Raw genomic sequence first — 17,727 nt, forward strand, 5'->3', positions numbered from 1 at the left:
GTGTCACCGTGATGAGGTCATGCGACATGTGACTCACAGGGTCATCATATGTACATATGTTAATGAGAAGTTACATGAAATATCAGTTCACATAACCATATACATTACAACCAAAGTGTAAAACCCAAAAATGAAAATTACCAAAACCCATTGTGAATCAGTACATGAGTGAAATACTGGGGATGGGATAGGTAACTTGGGAACCAGCGGTAGGTCTCAAGAATGTTGGATTAGGAATTGTTTTACTGAAAACTACTGCTGAAAACTACTGAGATACACATATAAAATGGTCTGCTCATTCACACACTGATTATTGACTGAAGCCTTTTTTAAACTGAAAAGGAATGCATGCCCCATCCTGCAAACATAAGTAACTTATTGCGTGAACTTTGTTTTGTCATAAAAAATAAAACCACATGAGTAACCATTGGTCAAATGTTGTCTTGTGGGTATACAGGTCCTCCTCAGTTCCCTCACAACCTGACTCAACCTATAGTCTCATCACAGTTGGACTCATCAATTAAAGTTCTGGTATATACTCAAGGGCTTAATAAATAATCAAGAGCTCAGGATCAACATATCCCAGATGTCACCCTATCTCAGTATACTGTAAAATCAGTGGAATGTTTGCATCCAAATCAAGTCTTTTTGTGCATATGCATGCGCCTTTTCATGTGTTGACATCATCATCATTCTGACATCAGGATTGTATATGGGCCGACTCGTGAGGTTTGTTTCGCTCATTTAAATTACGTCGTGAAGCCAAAATCCATACCAGAATTTGTACGATATTTTCAGACTTATCCAATCACTGACTTCAATCAATTCAGTATTGGGCTCAACTTTCCGACAAAGTAAAAACAACCATACTAAATCAAGATCTATTGATTAAATATTCAGATTTTAATCCAAACACAGACGAAATTACCTTTCAGGGTCAGCCATCACCAACAAGTTATCTTATTGATTTGATTCAGTCATGCACACGTAACAGGAACTATTTGGCCAAGCATAACTTCTGCGTATAATGTCAGTTTCAGCAAACTCGCATGTTCGCAAGTTTCGAGAGCACTTGTCAGTGCGCCGCCATATTGTAAACAAGCACCTGTCTTCCGGTGACGTCATCGTCCATTTGCCTTAGCAACATGTAGACTTGCTTTGGCCGTAAACATAGTTACACAGTTGGCTGTCAGTGAGTCAACGTCAGGTCCGATCTTGTTACTTCTCGGAATATTTAAAGTGTGGCTCCTTGAAAATAATGCCCTGAAGTAGACTATAAAATACCTGTCACGTTTTTAACGCTTTTGACTGGCAAATGTCTCACTTTTCTTACTTATTCAGACATCTGACGACTAATCATAAACAAGAAAACGGAAAAAAGAATTCCAACTCGCGAAAACGGTTTGTTCAAATAAAGTCCAAACGACCCAGATGTTTTCTCTCTTTTCACCTTGAATGATAATATCAATTAATTAATTTGTTGATTATTAATATAATTGAATATCTCTCGCGTAACAATGACCTTTCAAGCTCAGTTTTGTATATTTCGTGAGGGGTTCTGTTTGTTGTTATTTGTTTTTGTATGCTGGTTTGTTGTTTCGTGGGGATTTTTGTGTGCATTTTTGTACACGAAGGCATATGAATTGTACATGCTTTTCTACAATAATACACTTTCACCGATTTAAAATGTCTAAATTTCTAAATACCTCTGAGTACTTATTTTCAGCTGGTTATTGTAAGGGTATCTTCGAATTCTCCGTAGCCACGAGATTTTTTTAGTTGCGTGTTCTCCTATAGCTAAGATACATTGCGTTCACTGACATGTCAGTGAACGCTATGTATCTTAGCTAGTTCTCCTACAGCCCCGTGAACGACATAAGAAAGTATAACAATTATAAGGATTGGCTGTGTTTTGTTTTCGGTTCATTGTGGTGTGACTGGAAAATCCGATGCGCAAAGTGCATGAATCCGTGTTATGCAAAGTCTATGAATTCAATGAACCGTAAAAATAGTCAATCCTCATAAATATATTTCCCGACGAAAACATATATATCTGTATCAGTTTAATCAAAAACAGGAAATTAGTAAATGTTTAAAAGACATTGTGCCTTAAGGAAGAGCATTTTCATGGATGTCAACTTCTTTATTATGAGGAACACAACGTTTCGGAGTATATCCTTAATCCTTCATCAGGTGAAGGAGTAAGGATATTCACCTGATTAAAGAGCAAGGATACACTCCGAAAAGTTGTGTTCCTCATAATAAATAATTTGACATCCATAAACATTCTCTTCCTTATGTGCATCACATCTTTAAATGCCATTCAAAGACATTGTGCTGTCCTGCTCCTGGTGTGATGTGTCAAGTGAATGGGTTCGAATCCTGGTTTACCCCAGTTTGTTTCTTGGTTTGTCATATCCATGCCAGCGGTAGTTGTCTTGATTCCACATATTTCTATTCAGGATTTCCTTGTCACATGTACCCGTGAAGGTCCGGGTTAGAATATTGATCTTCAGTAACCCATGCTTGTCGTAAGAGGCGACTAACGGGATCGGGTGGTCAGGCTCGCTGGCTTGGTTGACACATGTCATCGGTTCCCAATTGCGCAGATCGATGTTCATGTGTTTGATCACTGGATTGTGTGGTCCAGACTCGATTATTTACAGACCGCAGCCATATAGCTGGAATATTGCTCAGTTCAGCGTAAAACTCACTCACTCACTCTTGTCACATGTACAGGAATATGATTTTAATAATTCTATAATTTGACGTTATGTTGCAATTACAACGGAGTATGACAAGCATTTTTATTGTTTTCCTATTCTTGATGTGAGAGGACACCTTTTGCACTCAGCGGGCTTCATGTATACTACCCATCAAAAGTTTAGACTCACTATATGTTATGTATATACACTAAACGCCAAAAGAAACGTTACCCCCCTTCCTTAATGACGGAGGTACCTATCTTCAACTGGCGTTGTGATGCGTGGACGTCCACTTCTTGGTCTGTCTACGGTGGCCCCAGTCTAAAGCCCTGAATAAGTCGTACAACCGTGATACGGTGGCATCCGAGGGCGTTGGCAACAGCATTGTATGTCGACCCCATCTGCACCATCCCAATGGCTCTCTCTCTCTATCTCTTCAGCTGTTAATCGTGGCATATTTGTCGTACTTGTGTATCATGCCATCTTTTCTAGGCTTTAATATTGCTGCGTTTTGGCGATTGATATTGCTGTGTGTAAACTAATATCTTCTAACATATCTTTCAAGTAATTCAGAAAGGTAGGAGGGTAACGTTTCTTTTGGCGTGTAGTGTATATGTGGTATATGAATTTCTCCACTAACTCAAGGGAACCATCTGCAAACCTTCTGCAGATGAAATGTATGAGGATCATGCATCAAATTGCTGAAAAGCATGTGCAAATATCGTGCATGTGAACAGCTGCGTATTGGTGTAAAGTTAAGAATATTCGCCAATTTTCACTGAGTTTCATCATTTATTGAACTCATGACAATCTTTTCAACCTTACGAATTTGTTTTACAATACATCAGTTCATGTGGAAACAGTATGGAATATTTTGCAAATCTAGTTTAGAACAGTTGACAGAAGTAAGTGACTAAATTAACACTAGTGAGTGTAAACATTTGATGGGTAGTATATATACTTGGTTCAGTCCCACGATATTTAGAAAAATGATAACGCAACTCACTCATGAAATTTAAGTCACTGATATGTTTCTAATGAATTTCACAGATTTCCTTACAGTTGGTTGAAAATGTAAAACTCCTGAGATAAATTGTCCACCTCAGGGTCACAGACCCCATAACGTTTTGCGATTTTGTTGCATGGAGCTTTGTATATTTGTGTGTACGTCTGATGGTGTGAAACTCGAATTTTGCCACTGTGGTTGAAAACGGCTAAACCAATGTTTCTGTAAACTAGACGTTATTCGGGAATTTCAGAACCTCAGCTCTCTGCACAAATTAATTTTTAACAAACATGTAAGGGGCGGTGGTTAAATCGTCCGCTGATTGAGCGAATGACCCAGGTTCGATTTCCAACATGGGTACACTATGTGATGCATATTTTAGGTGTCCACGGCCGTGATATTGCTGAACTATTGTTGAAACCGGCGTTAAAGAAAGTGAAAGAAGCGCCACTGAAATATACGATAAGCTCCCATTCACTGCCTCTCCAGCGATTCAAGGTTAATTCAATGCGGGTCTGTAAAACAGGAAACTGCTGCTTCAAGTGGCAAAATACTTGTTCCACGGTGTTTCTCTTTGTTTGAATACACTTATTTTGTAATTTTCGTATCTCCATTAATTCTTCTGTAAATGCATACAATAAATCTTGATATACTAACAGTATCTATATATGTTGTGTATTAGCATATCTAGAATTTTGTATATTTGTAGTTAATTTTAAATACGTGATGCGTGTTTGCATAATTCTATGAATGTAAGGCCACCAGAATGAATATTAAAAGAAGCAGCCCATAAATATACCACTGAAGAATCACGACTTGTCACAGATACCTTCTGCAAAATGAAGGTGAGTTTTTCTTGTGTGACCTCTCTCAGCATTGTTCAGCTGTTAGGGCTGGCTAAAAGCTTCAATCGGAAATATCATCCATATGAAAAATAGTGTCAATAATAGCGTTCAAAATCTTTTGTGACAGAATCAAGTTAAAGGAAGTTTTCATTTAAGTTTTAAATTATGCCAAGGATGCTTTCATGAAAGTAACCTATGCATGAACCTCTCACCAGTGGTGTGAAATATATTAAACGATTATCGATCTCTAAGATCTGTATCGATAGCCAGCCCTATCAGCCGTGTGACTGATATGTAAATCGAGTCTGGACCATACAATCCAGTGATTGACATCATGAGTACCCATCTAAATGAGCCATTTTCCTGTTTTGCCATTGGGACAGATGACAGGCATGGGTATGAAATTTCGAAAACTTGTATATGACCTGGATGATACGCATGGGTTTCTTGGATTGCTTACAGAACGCATTGCGGTGCCGGATAAGCATCAACACTAATATCGGCGCCAATCCTTCATAGCCATAGTGAGGTTGTGACTGGTTTGCAGGTAAAGTTAGCTACCAGAAGTGTCCAAGGAATATACAACATTTCAACATAACAAAATGTTTATTCGAAGTAATGCAAAATTCAATTACAAACATGGTTCACCAGCAGTTGACAAAATATGCATGTTTTATTCATGCAAGCAAAGTGGTCGTGAATAAATATGATTACAGTAACATACTACTTAGAATCCTAATATATTGTATATATTATTTTGCAAGATCAATACACACATCATTGGACTGAATCTCAAACATCAGTTTACCAAAATGATGATACACAATACACTGTTCTCAGTAAAGATGCTAATATATTTGGGTCAGTCCCATTAGAATTCTAACCCACTCGAAGTCTGACAATTGATAGTCTTGAACATTGAGTGAGTTTACTTTTGCGCCGCACTCAGCAATATTCCAGCTATATGGCAGCGATCTGTAAATAATCGAGTCTGGACCACATAATCCAGTGATCAACAGCATGAGCATCGATCTGCGCAATTGGGAATTGACAAGTGAGCCTGACCATCCGATCCCTTAGTCGCCTCTTACGGCAAGCATGGGTTACTGAAGGCACATTCTAACCCGGACCTTCAGATATTTTGTGTACCCCTCCGATAACTACTGCAATCTGTACTTTACCATATGATATACAACATGTTAAAATATTTAATGTTAAATTAGTGAATATAATTTTACACCACTTTTAGCAATATTCCAGTAATGTTAAATCAGGGAACACCAGGAATGTACTTCACTCATTTTACCCAAGTGAGATAACGACTTTACAACTGGGCTTCCCAACTCTTTGCTCACGTGAAAAGCCTCAAAATAATTTTGGTAATGCAGAAGGACATTGAAACACCACGGTTAAGCAATTACACCGCTAAGCAATTACACCGAACAAATATAAGGGTGAATATATTTTTAAGATCATTTCGGTATTGAATATTCTCAGAAAGTGCAAGCTGTCATGCATTAATTCTAGTTGGGGTTAGTTTAAGTTAGTTGGTGTTTGTAACTGCAAGTGTGGGTGCTATTCACTACTGAAATGTATCCTGTATATTCACCCTTATGTGATTCAAGTTTCATTGATGTGATTTGATAAAAAAAACCTACATGGTGTTTCGAATATCAAGGGCAGAGTCTGGAAAGCCTTATGTAGGCACTTTAATACAGTAGGAAAAAAATACTGAATATTACAGGCATGCTGGGTACACATTTGCAAACTATTACACCATCGAAGGAGAAAATGAAAATTCAATATAAAGTTTAAATACCAACAGTTTTCATTTCATTACCAAAAGAGTACATAAAAGTCATCTGGTCCATGCCAAAGATTGAAAGCTGTTGATGTCATCAGTTACAAGGTCAGCAACTTTTCAGCTACATGACAGCAGTCTGCAAGTGATAGGGACCAGACAATACAGTGATTGACATGAGCTGCAGTCAGGCAAGCCACATGCATCAACCAACACAAGTCTGTCCACTCAGTCCCGCCAGTTGCCTCTTACAAGCATGGGTTGCTGATCAATTCTAACTTGCATCTTCACGGGTCAGTTGCACATGAAACGGAAACTCATGGAAACATACTGATGCTGGAAAAAGTAAGTTGCACAAGAACATTTCTGAACAATCAATAACAATTTACAACATGAAAAAAACAGTATACATACTATGAGTTGACTTGTGCTGTATATACATTGTCTATGCAGATGGAGTTTCATTCCACATTGCTCCAATTTTAACAGCCTTAATGTGGAATATCACAATTCATGATGACATTGTTTTTGGTATGCAACATTTGGTACATTCTGTACAGTTCTCCAAGTCAAAAGCAACACAGTCCGACTTTTGACCTGTGGCTTCTGTAAACATCCAGCGAATCATCAGTGGGCCTCATCAAGTCTATCTTCTCCAGTGCAAGAAATCTTCAGAGACAATCACTGATATATCCCACAGTCCACAATATTTCAGCCACCAATGGACACGAAAATGATCTAAGATCACACAAAATATGTACCACCCAATCCTGAGTAAAGTGGATGTGTGGTAAATTAATATTTTCACTTGAATCAGCAATATTTCAGTCACCAGGCAAGAGAACATCATACATTTTAGAATGTACATGAACAATGAAGGACCAAGGATTATACTGGGAACAATTCCAGTATTGCCAGCAACAGGCCCTTAATACAAAAAGAGGTATGTATTACAGATATATTGTTAAGGGATGGAATTGTGTTGGACTCGCAGAGCAAAAAAGAAATTGCATAGAGAAATTGTTCTGGGTTTGTTATGACTGATATTAACCTTTTCCAACAGCATTTCTCAATTTAGAGCAAAGAATTGTTGTAAGAGAAAAATAGTAATTTGTAGTATACCCAAAAAATAGCCAAAGAAAATATCTGAACAAGGACATTATCTGAATTGTGTATTTGGCAACAATTGACAAAATAAGATTAAATAAATGGGCTGAAAATTTGTGAACAAGAAGCAAGTTTTAGGCCCAGATATGCAAGAACTTTTTTTCAATGCTTATGTACAAAATATACTCAAATAAAGTTAAGGACCACCCCAATATTTAAGTATTATATGGGTCATAATTTGAACTATTAAATACTTTAATATTGAAATTGGGGTGGTTAAGGGTAGATATTGTCAAAATGTGTAAAACCCTTTTTATCTCGTGTTGAAAATGCTTCAATCAGATCGATCACATAATGTACATAATATACAGTGAAATCACCGTTACAATAAGATTGCCATAATGGTGTATTTAGCAATTTTAGTTTCACTTTTTTACAAGTTGGCTGATAAAATTAATAACATGACTTTCACTATTGCTTTTGAATGGACACTGCATGATATTTATACAAAGAGATGGTCCAAAATTCATCCTCAGAAAACAGTGAAATGAATACAAACCACAACATTTAATTTGATCCTATATACAATTGTTTGATCAGCATTCTGGAAATTGAGTCAATAATGAAGCATACAAATTTGTTTTTTGCACAGAACAATGTTTCAGTGTAGATTCTTTTGAAATATCTAGGAGTGAGTGAGTTGGGTTTTACGCCGCACTCAGCAATATTCTAGCTATATGGTGGCAGTCTAAATAATCGAGTCTGGACCATACAATCCAGTTATCAACAGCATGAGCATCGATATGCTCAATTTGAATATGCTTCAGTCAGTATGATCTACTATCACATAATGTGCCTAATATACAGTACTGATATACTACTGTTGCATTAAGATTGCCAAAATGTACTGAAAAAGGTGTATTTAGCAATTTTAGTTTCACTTTTTACAAGTTGGATGATACAACATGCTAAAATGTGGTGAGTCAGCAAATGGTACCATAACATTCGTTGAATTTAATTTTAACTTTGGCGGGGAACACCAGGAATGTACTTCACTCATTTTACCCATGTGGGGAATCAAACCTGGGTCTTCAGCGTGGTGAGCTTTACAACTGGGCTTCCAAACTCTCCTTGCTCACGTGAAAAGCCTCAAAATAATTTTGGTACTGCAGAAGGACATTGAAACACCACGACTAAACAATTACACCGAACAAATTTCAGGGTGAATATATTTTTAAGATCATTTCGGTATTGAATATTCTCAGAAAGTGCAAGCTGTCATGCATTAATTCTAGTTGGGGTTAGTTTAAGTTAGTTGGTGTTTGTAACTGCAAGTGTGGGTGCTCCTATTCACTACCGAAATGTATCTTGTATATTCACCCTTACGTGATTCAAGTTTCATTGATTTGATTTGATAAAGAAAAAACTACATGGTGTTTCGAATATCAAGGGCAGAGTCTGGAAGCCTTATGTAGGCACTTTAATACAGTAGGAAAATACTTACTTTATATTACAGGCATTCTGGGTACATATTTGCAAACTATTACACCATCGAAGGACTGACTGACTGACTGAGTTTTGGTTTTACGCCGCTTTTAGCAATATTCCAGCAACATCACGGCTGGGGACACCAGAAATGGGCTTCACACATTGTACCCATGTGGGGATTCGAACCACTAGGCTACCCCACCGCCCCCCACCATCGAAGGAGAAAATGGAAATTCAATATAAAGATTAAATACCAAGTTTTGATTTCTTTACCAAAAGAGTACAGACAATACAGTGATTGACATCATCAGCTGCAGTCAGGCGAGGCACATGCATCAACCAACACAAGTCAGACCACTCAGTCCCGCCAGTTGCCTCTTACAACAAGCATGGGTTGATGATCAATTCTAACTTGCATCTTCACGGGTCAGTTGCACATGAAACGGAAACTCATGGAAACATACTGATGTTGGAAAAAGTAAGTTGCACCATAACATTTCTGAACAATCAATAATTTACAACATGAAAAAACAGTATACATACTATAAGTTGACTTGTGCTGTATATACAATGTCTATGCAGATGAAGTTTCATTCCACATTGCTCCAATTTTAACAGCCTTAATGTGGAATATCACAATTCATGATGACATTGTTCTTTGTATACAACATTTGGTACATCCTGTCCAAGTCAAAAGCAACACAGTCAGACTTTGACCTGTAAACATCCAGCAAATCATCAGCGAGCATCATCAGCAGGCCTCATCAAGACTTAGATAGCCAAGTCTATCTTCTCCGGTGCAAGAAATCTTCAGAGACAAGTTTCAAAACAAAACAATGACTGAGATATGCCACAGTCCTCAATATTTCAGCAACCACTTGACATGAATATGATCTAAGATGACACAATCACACAAATATGTACCACCTAAGCCTGATTAAAGTGGATGTGTGGTAAATTGATATTTTGACTTGCATCCGCAATATTTCAGTCACCAGGCAAAGAGAACACATCATACATTTTACAATTTAAGGAGGAAAATGTACATGAACAATGAAGGACCAAGGATTATACTGGGAACAATTCCAGTATTGCCAGCAACAGGCCCTGAATACAAACATATGTATTACAGATATAATGTTAACAGATTGAACTGAGTGTTGATGGACTCGCATAGCAAAAACGAAATTGCATACAGAAATTGTTCTGGGTTTGTTATGACTGATATTAACCTGTTCCACCAGCATTTCTCAATTTAGAGCAAAGAATTGTCTTAAAGGGAAAATAGTAATTTGTAGTAAACCCAAAAAAATAGCAAAAGAAAATATCTGAACAAGGACATTTATGTGAAGAGCATTTGGCAACAATTGACAAAATAAGATAAGTAAAATAATGCCAGTGTAAAAATACTCAACAAAAAATGTTAAGGACCACCCAAATTTTAAACATGAAAGTATTTTATGTGATCATAATTTGAACTACTGAATACTTTACTACTGAAGATTGGGGTGGTCCTTCACTTTTTTTTTTTGCTGAGTATATTTTTGTAAATGTAAGGGTAGATTGTTGCCGATTAAATGTGGAAAAACCTTTTTGTCCTGTTGAATATGCTTCAGTCAGTATGATCTACTATCACATAATGTGCATAATACAGTGAAATCACTGTTGCATTAAGATTGCCAAAATGTACTGAAAAAGGTGTATTTAGCAATTTTAGTTTCACTTTTAACAAGTTGGATGATAAAATTGCGTAACATTGCATAATATTTATGCCAAGAGATAGTCCAAAACCTGAACACTGAAACATCTTACATTACACATTCATCCTCAGAAACAGTGAAATGAATACAAACCACATAACATTTAATTCGACCCTATGAAATAAACAAAAGGTTGTTATACAAGGAGTCGTATTATTATTAGATTTAACATTTGTACCTTCGGGAGCAGTGTAACTAATCTACTTACAAGAAACAAGGTTTGGTTGTTGAACGCCATACTCGGCATTATTCCAGCTAAACTAGTGTCCAAAAGAAACGATACCACGCGTTTCAAAGATCACTAAATTAAAACAAAACAGACATTTCAAATTGATATCTTTCATTAGATAAATGATTTTACGGCATGTGTACAAAAAGTCATGGCAATCAAAGATTTACAATCATTAACACAGGGCTTTAAACGAAGTGTGGAGCCCAAAATTGAAATTTCATTTTAGCACAGTGGAGGAGGCTAGTGAGGGTAGTCTCTGAAAACAGTCTTAACGCCACTTTAATACCGGGTATGTCCACCACCAGCTGCGATACATGCCATGACACGCCTCCGAGCTGATGACATCAAACGTCGGATGACGTTAGGGGTGATTCGCTGCCACAATGTTCCAATTGTTGGAGGTTGGCTGGGGGCGCATGGCGTTTTCTGATTTTCCGATTGAGGTGATCACATTATGTGCTCAATGGGATTCAAATCTGGTGAACATGCTGGCCATGGCAAAACCTGTATGTTTGCAAGGAAGTTCTGGGTCAATCTTGCCGTATGAGGCCTAGCGTTATCCTGCTGGAACACGATTCCTCCTGGATGCTGTTGGGCGAATGGCTGCACGACTAGTTGTAAAACCTCATCCTGGTAACTCTTCGGTATACTCGCTGCCGACCATCGTTCTTGTAAAGGCAAAACCGGCTTTCGTCCAAAAACAAGACTTGTCCAGTTCCGACGTTGCTACCGCCGAACACGCCTGGCCCATATCAATCGGTTGACTCTGTTTTGACTCTGCGGTAGGGGCGACGTGCACGGATACCATGTGCCTGCAGTCTCCTGTAGACGGTTTGTCGACTGATCCGTTAACGTCGCAGGAACGAAGCGGTTACGTAGGTGAAGTAACCGGATGTGGTTGTCTTGAATAGGCGTGGTCACCCGGGGTCTCCCGCTTCTCGACCTGTCTGTTGTTCGGCCTGTTTGATGCAACCGTCGCATTAACCTGGTAACGGTTATGCGCGCGCATCCAAACGTTCTTGCTACAGCGGCGTATGATGCTCCCTGTCGGACCATTCCAACGACTCTTTCTCTCTCGATCGCTGTCAAACGTGCCATTTCTTTTGTGTGCTTTTTACTGCTGTGGGCACAACGTGCCGAACCAGCGGTTTTATACAGTTCATCTGCACGTGCTTTTCGTGCTACACGACTTAACGTCATTTTGAGTGTTCGTGCGATTGCTTCTTAAGTGATTAAATGTAACCGTTTTTTTCGATCGAATTCGTTTGGTTAGGAACATGGGATACACAGAAATATGTTTTTTCTCCAAAAAGCATAATTAATTTAAAAATATTGAAACAAATATTTGGTATCGTTTCTTTTGGACATGAGTTTATATGGAAGCGGTTTGTAAATAACCAAAAATACAGTGATCAACAGCATGAGCATCGAACCATGCAAGTGTCAACCAAGTCAGCGAGGTTGACCTCTCGATCCCGTTAGTCACCTCTTATGACAAGCATGTGTTATTGGAGACCAATTCTAACCCGGATCTTCACGGGCCACAAGTGAAAACATTTGCAACATGATACTATACATGGTACACTCTTGAATCAAATGTAATGCATAACATGTATGGTTACATTGAACACACATTGCTTTTAGAAAGTGGTCAAATGTAACATGTATTTGGGGTTAAGCTTTCTCAGTAAACGTTACCTTTGATCACTTTCTCAAAGGCAGTGTGTAATTAGTGTTGGCAATAGAAAAGCCATGGCAATTAGCCTTGTCAGAGGGTATACGCAACATGTAATCTATACTACCGATTGGCAGAGAAGGCGAGGGTAGGCCAGAAACTAAAAACCCCAGTCAAAGATTCTGTACTCTATCGCATTATGGTTACATTTAGAAATGCTGTGTACAGATTGATGCCAGTCATTTTCAAAGCAAATTTAATTCTAATCAAAACAAGGCTATGTGTATTTTTATAACCTTATTGTATCCATAAATAACTATAATTCTGAAATAATATACCCATTACAAATTCCATTATTCATTGTCAAGAATAAAAACACAAATTATTAATAATAGTTTGTAGGTTTAATATGTATATATAGGGGACATTGATGAAATTTACTGTTTTCACCATAGCCAAAATGATGCCGTGACAGGTTTGCAGGTAACGATAGCTACTTTTTTTTAGAAGTGTCCAAGTGTCCATAACAAAAGGTTTATTCGAAGTAAAGCAAAATTTAATTACAATCATGGTTCACCAGCAGTTGACAAAATATGCATGTTTTATTCACGCAAGCAAAGTGGTCGTGAATAAATATGATTACAGTAACATACTACTTAGAATCCTAATATATTGTATATATTATTTTGCTGTAACATTCAAGATCAATACACACATCATTGGATTGAATCTCAAACATCAGTTTACCAAAATGATGATACACATTACACTGTTCTCAGTAAAGATGCTAATACCTTTGTGTCAGTCCCATTTGAATTCTAACCCACTCGAAGTCTGACAATTGATAGTCTTGAACATTGAGTGAGTTTAGTTTTATGTCTCAGTAGTATTCCAGCTATATGGCGGCGGTCTGTAAATAATCGAGTCTGGACCACACAATCCAGTGATCAACAGCATGAACATCGATCTACGCAATTGGGACACGATGACATGTGTTCAAATATGGTGATAGTCAGCAAATGGTACCATAACATTCTTTGTATTGAATTTTAACTTAGTCCGCAGATAGTGAATATAGTTTTACACCATTTTTAGCAATATTCCAGTAATTTTAAATCGGGGCACACCAGGAATGTACTTCACTCATTTTACCCATGTGGGGAATCAAACCTGGGTCTTCAGCGTGATGAGATAACGGCTTAACAACTGGGCTTCCAAACTCTCCTTGCTCACTTGAAAAGCCTCAAAATAATTTTGGTAATGCAGAAGGACATTGAAACACCACGGCTAAGCAATTACACCGAACAAATTTCAGGGTGAATATATTTTTAAGATCATTTCGGTATTTAATATTTTCAGAAAGTGCAAGCTGTCATGCATTCATGCTAGTTGGGGTTAGTTGAAGGGGTTAGTTGGTGTTTGTAACTGCAAGTGTGGGTGCTCCTATTCACTACCGAAATGTATCCTGTATATTCAGCCTTGTTTCATTGATTTGATAACAAAACCTACATAGTGTTTCGAATATCAAGGGCAGAGTCTGGAAGCCTTATGTAGGCACTTTAATACAGTAGGAAAAATACTTACTTTATATTACAGGCATTCTGGGTACACATTTGCAAACTATTACACCATCGCAGGAGAAAATGAAAATTCAATATAAAGGTTAAATACCAACAGTTTTCATTTCATTACCAAAAGAGTACATTAAATTCATCTGATCCATGCCAAAGATTGAAAGCTGTTGATGTCATCAGTTACAAGGTCAGTAATTTTTCAGCTACATGACAGCTGTCTGCAAGCCACATGCATCAACCAAGACAAGTCAGACCACTCAGTCCCGCCAGTTGCCTCTTACAACAAGCATGGGTTGCTGATCAATTCTAACTTGCATCTTCACGGGTCAGTTGCACATGAAACGGAAACTCTTGGAAACATACTGATGTTGGAAAAAGCAAGTTGCACCATAACATTTCTGAACAATCAACATTTACAACATGAAAAATCAGTATCCATACTATACTAGCCACATAAAGAAACTGTGCACACAGAAAATTCCTTCAGAATTGGAATAGAACACAGAAAAGACGAAATGATGTAGACACTTTATAAGCTGAAGTATCGGACCACAAGAAAATGTGGAAAGAGCAAGAAAAATATCCGTAACAATGACATCAGAAGTTCAAAATCGAGTACGGCATCACACAACGAAGTCACAAAGTCAATAACGGGTATGACCACCATGTGTGTGAAGCACAGCAGTGCATCGACGACGCATAGAGGCTACTAAATGAGCATTGAAGGCCTGGGGGAATAGTCTTGGACGCGGTCACTGCCGTCTTGAACCTGTGTCCATCTGTCCTGTCTTGGCGTCGTTACGTCGGGGACGCCCATACCATGGGTGGTCGTTGACGTCATTAGTGTTTCCCTAAATCCTGACCAATGCAGATATCGTGTTACGATGGCATTGGAAATGTGCTCCCACCTGTTGTTCGCTCATTCCTGCTCGAACCATTCCATTGGCTTCATGACGTTACGCATTATGTTAATCTTGGCATGATGTGCATGTGACTTCTCATGTGAATTTGTGAACGTTTGAATGAAGATCAAGCTTTCGACAGTGACAGCAATTTCTGAGTTGCAAATGTTGTCCATAGGCCACTATCAATGACGTCACATCGCCTGACACGTGCATGTGCGTTTGACTGTCTGCAATACTTGCTATGTTCACACCTGTATTTATGTATAAAGACGCTGTGTGCCTATATCTACATTTTCTGTGTGCACAGTTTCTTTATGTGGCCAGTATATAAGTATCATTCCACATTGCTCCAATTTTAACAGCCTTAATGTGGAATATCACAATTCATGATGACATCATTGTTCTTGGTATGCAACATTTGGTACATTATGTACAGTTCTCCAAGTCAAAAACAACACAGACTTTTGACCTGTGGCTTTCTGCAAACATCTATCTATCTTCTCCGGTGCAAGAAATCTTCAGAGACATGTTTCAAAAGAAAACAATCACTAAAATATGCCACAGTCCACAATATTTCAGCAACCACTGGACAGGAAAATGATCTAAGATCACACAATCACACAAATATGTGTTAAAGTGGATGTGTGGTAAATTAATATTTTGACTTGCATTGCACATGAAACAACATTTCTGAGTGAGTGAGTGTTTAGCTTTACGCCGCACTCAGCAATATTCCAGCTATATGGCGGCGGTCTGTATACCATTTCTGAACAATCAACAACAGTAAAAACAATATCCATGCTATAAGTTGTGCTGTATATACATTGTCTATGCAGATGATGTTTCATTCCCAGTGCTCCATAACAGCCTTAATGCGGAATATCACAATTCATGATGAGATTGTTCTTGGTATGCAACATTTGGTACATTCTGTACAGTTCTCCAAGTCAAAAAACAACACAGACTTTTGACCTGTGGATTTCTGTAAACATCCAGCGAATCATCAGTGGGCCTCATCAAGACTTAGATAGCCAAGTCTATCTTCTCCAATGCAAGAAATCTTCAGAGACAAGTTTGAAAACAAAACAATGACTGAAATATGCCACAGTCCACAATATTTCAGCGACCACTGGACAGGAATATGATCTAAGATCACACAATCACACAAATATGTACCACCCAATCCTGATTAAAGTGGATGTGTGGTAAATTAATATTTTGACTTGCATCGGCACAATTTAATCACCAGGCAAAGAACACATCCTACATTATACAATTTAAGGAGGAAAATGTACATGAACAATAAAGGACCAAGGATTATACTGGGAACAATTCCAGTATTGCCAGCAACAGGCCCCTAATACAAACATATGTATTAGATATAATGTTAACAGATTGAACTGAGTCATGATGGACTCGAATAGCAAAAAAGAAATTGCATACAGAAATTGTTCTGGGTTTGTTACGACTGATATTAACCTGTTCCAACAGCATTTCTCAATTTAGAGCAAAGAATTGTTGTAAGAGAAAAATAGTAACTTTTATTAAAAAAAACAGCCCAAGAAAATATCTAAACAAGGACATTTATGTGAAGAGTATTTGGCAACAATTGACAAAATAAGTTTAAGTACATGGGCTGAAAATAATGCCTGTGTAAAAAATATACTCAAATGTTCAGGACCACCCAAATTTTCAACATTAAAGTATTATATGGATAATAATTTGAACTATTGAATACTTTACTACTGAAGATTGGGGTGGTCCTTAACTTTTTTTGCTGAGTATATTTTTGTGAATGTAAGGGTAGATTATGTTGTCTATTAAATGTGGAAAAACCATTTTATGTCCTGTTGAATATGCTTGTCAGTATGATCTACTATCACATAATGTGCATAATATACAGTGAAATCACTGTTGCATTAAGATTGCCAAACTGTACTGAAAAAGGTGTATTTTTAGTTTCACTTTTTACACAGGGCTGGATTTAAGAGATGTTAACCTACTTGCACCAGGTGCAACCTAAGATAAAAACCTAGTCTCACCAGCCATATTCGAGTTGCACTAATTTTATTGAGAAATGAAAGAAATGTAATGAAAGAAATATGCTATTGAGTTATTTAGATGTTTTATTCAGAAGTTTACCCACTCAAAAATTGACCTGCACCTGGTGCAAGTTAGAATAATAACTACGTTGCACTTTGTAATATTGGCTAGTATCAGTGCAAGTAACAAAGCACTAAATCGAGCCCTGTTACAAGATGACTGATAAAATTGTGTAGCAGTGCGTAATATTTATACCAAGACATTACAATCACATTCATCCTCAGAAAATAGTGAAATGAATACAAACCACATAACATTTAATTCAACCCTATATACAATTGTTTGATCAGCATTATGGAAATTGAGTGAATAAAAGCATACAACTGTTTTTTTTTGCACAGAACAATGTTTCAGTGTAGATTCTTTTGAAACACTATGAAATAAACAAAAGGTTGTTATACAAGAAGTCGTATTATTATTACGATTTAACATTTGTACCTTCGGGAGCAGTGTAACTAATCTACTTACAAGAAACAAGGTTTGGTTTGGTTGTTGAACGCCACACTCGTTATTCCAGCTATATGGC

General features: G+C 37.6%; 1 protein-coding gene and 1 long non-coding RNA gene across 3 annotated transcripts in view; one reads left to right on the forward strand and one right to left on the reverse strand.

The window, feature by feature from the left end:
* LOC124287183 overlaps positions 1 to 1,097 on the reverse strand; it is a 14,894-nt gene extending 13,797 nt beyond the window's left edge. For both annotated transcript variants that reach the window (XM_046723673.1, XM_046723674.1), the window contains exon 1: positions 929 to 1,097. In XM_046723673.1, the coding sequence (XP_046579629.1) occupies positions 929 to 945 (17 nt within the window). In that variant the 5' untranslated portion in view covers positions 946 to 1,097. The remainder of the gene's footprint in view (positions 1 to 928) is intronic.
* The window catches only part of LOC124287184, a 20,023-nt gene extending 4,601 nt beyond the window's left edge, over positions 1 to 15,422 (forward strand). Inside the window, exons 3-4 of the long non-coding RNA XR_006901208.1 lie at positions 6,934 to 6,940; positions 15,255 to 15,422. This is a non-coding gene — a long non-coding RNA (uncharacterized LOC124287184). The remainder of the gene's footprint in view (positions 1 to 6,933; positions 6,941 to 15,254) is intronic.
* Positions 15,423 to 17,727: the final 2,305 nt, after the last annotated feature.

Source organism: Haliotis rubra, unplaced genomic scaffold, assembly GCF_003918875.1.
Source record: "Haliotis rubra isolate DU_JTF1 unplaced genomic scaffold, ASM391887v1 Scf4, whole genome shotgun sequence".
Taxonomy (NCBI): domain Eukaryota; kingdom Metazoa; phylum Mollusca; class Gastropoda; order Lepetellida; family Haliotidae; genus Haliotis; species Haliotis rubra.